This window comes from Miscanthus floridulus, chromosome 1 (assembly GCF_019320115.1).
Source record: "Miscanthus floridulus cultivar M001 chromosome 1, ASM1932011v1, whole genome shotgun sequence".
Classification (NCBI taxonomy): Eukaryota; Viridiplantae; Streptophyta; class Magnoliopsida; order Poales; family Poaceae; genus Miscanthus; species Miscanthus floridulus.
Genome location: NC_089580.1, coordinates 34,669,172 through 34,670,866, shown reverse-complemented (window position 1 = coordinate 34,670,866; position 1,695 = coordinate 34,669,172). Strand labels below are relative to the sequence as shown.

Here is a 1,695-nt window from a genome sequence, read left to right as displayed (position 1 = left end):
AGTCCATGCACCAACCACACCTACCCCGTCAAGCATCTCTACAAGGACTGCGAACTCTTGAAGCACTTTCTGCAACAAGCCAGCAACCCGAATGATGGAAAGGGCAAGGAGGCAGCAGCTAAGAAAGGAGGCGCGGCGGGCAAGGATGAGGATGGCTTTCCCGATCCTGAGGATTGCCTCATGATCTTTGGGGGATCTGACACCGTCTACTCCAAGCGCCAGCACAAAGTGCGCTACAGAGAGGCATGTGTCGCTGAGACGGCCATCCCCTCCTTCTTAGCTCGTTGGAATCTCCGATCACCTTTGATCAGAGGGACCATCCTTCCCATGTCACCGGACTAGGTTGCTACCCGCTCATCATCGACCCCATTATCCACAAGAAGCACCTCACCAAGGTGCTAATGGATGGAGGTAGTGGCCTCAACATCTTCTACGTCGACACCCTCAATGCCATGCACATCCTCCGGTCAGAGCTCCACGTAGTGAGCTCTCCCTCCATGGCGTGATCCCAAGGACATAGGCATTCTCACTCGGGCAGATCGACCTACCCGTCATGTTTGGCGACCGAGCCAACTTCTGCTCGGAGGTGCTTACCTTCGAGGTGGTAGACTTCCTTGGGTCCTACCATGCCATATTGGGGCAGCCTTGTTACACCAAGTTCATGGCCATCCCCAACTACACCTACCTCAAGCTACAGATGCCGGGACCCAATGGTGTCATCACTGTGGGTAGCGCCTTTTCACACGCCTACACGTGCGACCACGAGCATTACGAGCTTGCCACTGCCGTCATCAACTCGTCCGAGCTCCTGTGGCTCAGGGAGTTGTCGACCTCGACGGTCCTGGACTCCAACAAGCCAACCTCCTCGAATGCCTTCCGCCCAACCAAGGAAACTAAGGCGGTGGGGATCAACCCCACCGACCCAACCAAGACGGTGCGGGTCGGGACCCAGCTCTTGGCCAAATAGGAATGCGAGCTCGCCGACTTTTTATACACCAACCACGATGTCTTCACATGGAAACCTTCTAACATGCTAGGCATACCATGGGAGGTCACCGAGCATGCACTACACCTTGTCCTAGGGTCAAAGCCCACCAAGCAACGCCTCCATCGCTTCGACGACGAGAGGCGTAGGGCCATAGGCGAGGAGGTCACCAAACTCCTGGTAGTCGAATTCATCAAAGAGGTATACCACTCTGACTGCCTCGCCAATCCTGTTCTAGTTAAAAAAAAGACCGAGAAATGAAGAATGTGTGTTGATTATACTAACCTCAACAAAGCGTGTCCAAAGGACCACTTTCCTTTGCCACGCATAGACCAGATAGTTGACTCCACCTCAGGATGCGAAATCCTCTTCTTTCTAGATGCCTACTCAAGCTATCACCAGATCGTGATGAAAGAGTATGACCAGCTTGTGATTTCGTTCATCACTCCATATGGTTCGTACTATTATGTAACCATGCCTTTCAGTCTAAAGAACGCTGGCTCCACCTATCAACAGTGCATACAGCGATGCTTTGCCGATCAAATCGACCCACTCGATCAGCCTAACCAAGTCGAGTGGCCAAAACCAACAATCGTTGTCTATGTCCAAACGCGGTATCAAGGCCAACCCCAAAAAAATTATGGCCATCTCCAACATGGGCCCTATATGCAACGTCAAGGGCATACAAAGGCTCACCAGCTGTTTGGCCA

At 52.7% G+C, this 1,695-nt stretch overlaps 1 protein-coding gene across 1 annotated transcript; it reads left to right on the top strand.

The window, feature by feature from the left end:
* Positions 1-553: 553 nt before the first annotated feature.
* On the top strand, positions 554-967 carry LOC136454456 (uncharacterized). The gene has a single exon (XM_066454879.1). It carries the CDS (start codon positions 554-556, stop codon positions 965-967), a length of 414 nt encoding a protein of 137 aa, XP_066310976.1.
* The last annotated feature ends 728 nt before the right edge of the window (positions 968-1,695 follow it).

Bases quoted from the DNA above. Each gene is read 5' to 3' on its own strand.
- LOC136454456 (XM_066454879.1), top strand. From the start codon at position 554: ATGTTTGGCGACCGAGCCAACTTCTGCTCGGAGGTGCTTACCTTCGAG.